Raw genomic sequence first — 895 nt, 5'->3', positions numbered from 1 at the left:
CCTGCCCAGCCCCGGACAGGCCCGGCTGCCCAAGGGCACCAAGGTGCGGATGTCGGCCCAGAGGCGCAGGAAGGCCAGCGAGCGGGAGAAGCTGCGGATGAGGACCTTGGCGGACGCGCTGCACACGCTGCGCAATTACCTGCCCCCCATCTACAGCCAGCGGGGCCAGCCCCTCACCAAGATCCAGACCCTGAAGTACACCATCAAGTACATCGGCGAACTCACCGAGCTCCTCAACAGCGTCAAGCGGGCGTAGAGCCCGCCGGGAGTGCCTGCCCCGGCACGCTCAGGGTCTTTACAAACAAAAAAACATCGAAATTTCCTCCTCGTCAGAGAACGGCGGGGCCCGGTGTGAGAGGAGGACGGTGCGAGGGACGGGGAAGCACCGCTGTACCTGGGACGCAAGGCTGGAAGGTGATGTAGGATTGCCTGAAAACCTGAGCTGCAGGTTGCTGGGACAGAAGTCTTGCTGTTTGCTTTTTTGGTTTTTTTTAGTTTGGTTTTTTGTTTTTTTTTTTTTTGTTCTCTTTTTTGTTTGTTTGTTTTAATAAGCTTTTGAGAAACATTAAACCTAGTCTGATACAAAAGTAAAAAAAAAAAAAGACAGCTGATCTTCCTAGGATTTACGTATCGCTGTTCTGACTGAGCCAGTTTTATAAGGACAATAGTAAATCCATAGGTGTTAAACTGAATTTTTAAAAAATGACAACAGCTTCATAAGAATACTAAGTGTATTGATTTGTAGGCACTTTAATCATAGGATGAGAAAAAAAAGTGTATTTAGTTCATGTATTGTCTATTTATCCACCTGTCCACTGTACCTAAAAATCAAGTAACTAAGTAATAGTAAGAACATCTTTGCATGTGAACAAATAAATATGTCATAGTGTGTATC

At 46.7% G+C, this 895-nt stretch overlaps 1 protein-coding gene across 1 annotated transcript in view; it reads left to right on the top strand.

The window, feature by feature from the left end:
* The window catches only part of MSGN1 (mesogenin 1), a 413-nt gene extending 157 nt beyond the window's left edge, over nucleotides 1-256 (top strand). The window contains 1 exon segment of the mRNA XM_005431626.2: nucleotides 1-256. This exon segment is cut by the window's left edge and continues 13 nt beyond it. Coding sequence (XP_005431683.2) covers nucleotides 1-256 — 256 coding nt within the window.
* The last annotated feature ends 639 nt before the right edge of the window (nucleotides 257-895 follow it).

The sequence above is a fragment of the Geospiza fortis genome, unplaced genomic scaffold, assembly GCF_000277835.1.
Source record: "Geospiza fortis unplaced genomic scaffold, GeoFor_1.0 scaffold81, whole genome shotgun sequence".
Taxonomy (NCBI): domain Eukaryota; kingdom Metazoa; phylum Chordata; class Aves; order Passeriformes; family Thraupidae; genus Geospiza; species Geospiza fortis.
This window is presented reverse-complemented; position numbering and strand designations above follow the sequence as displayed.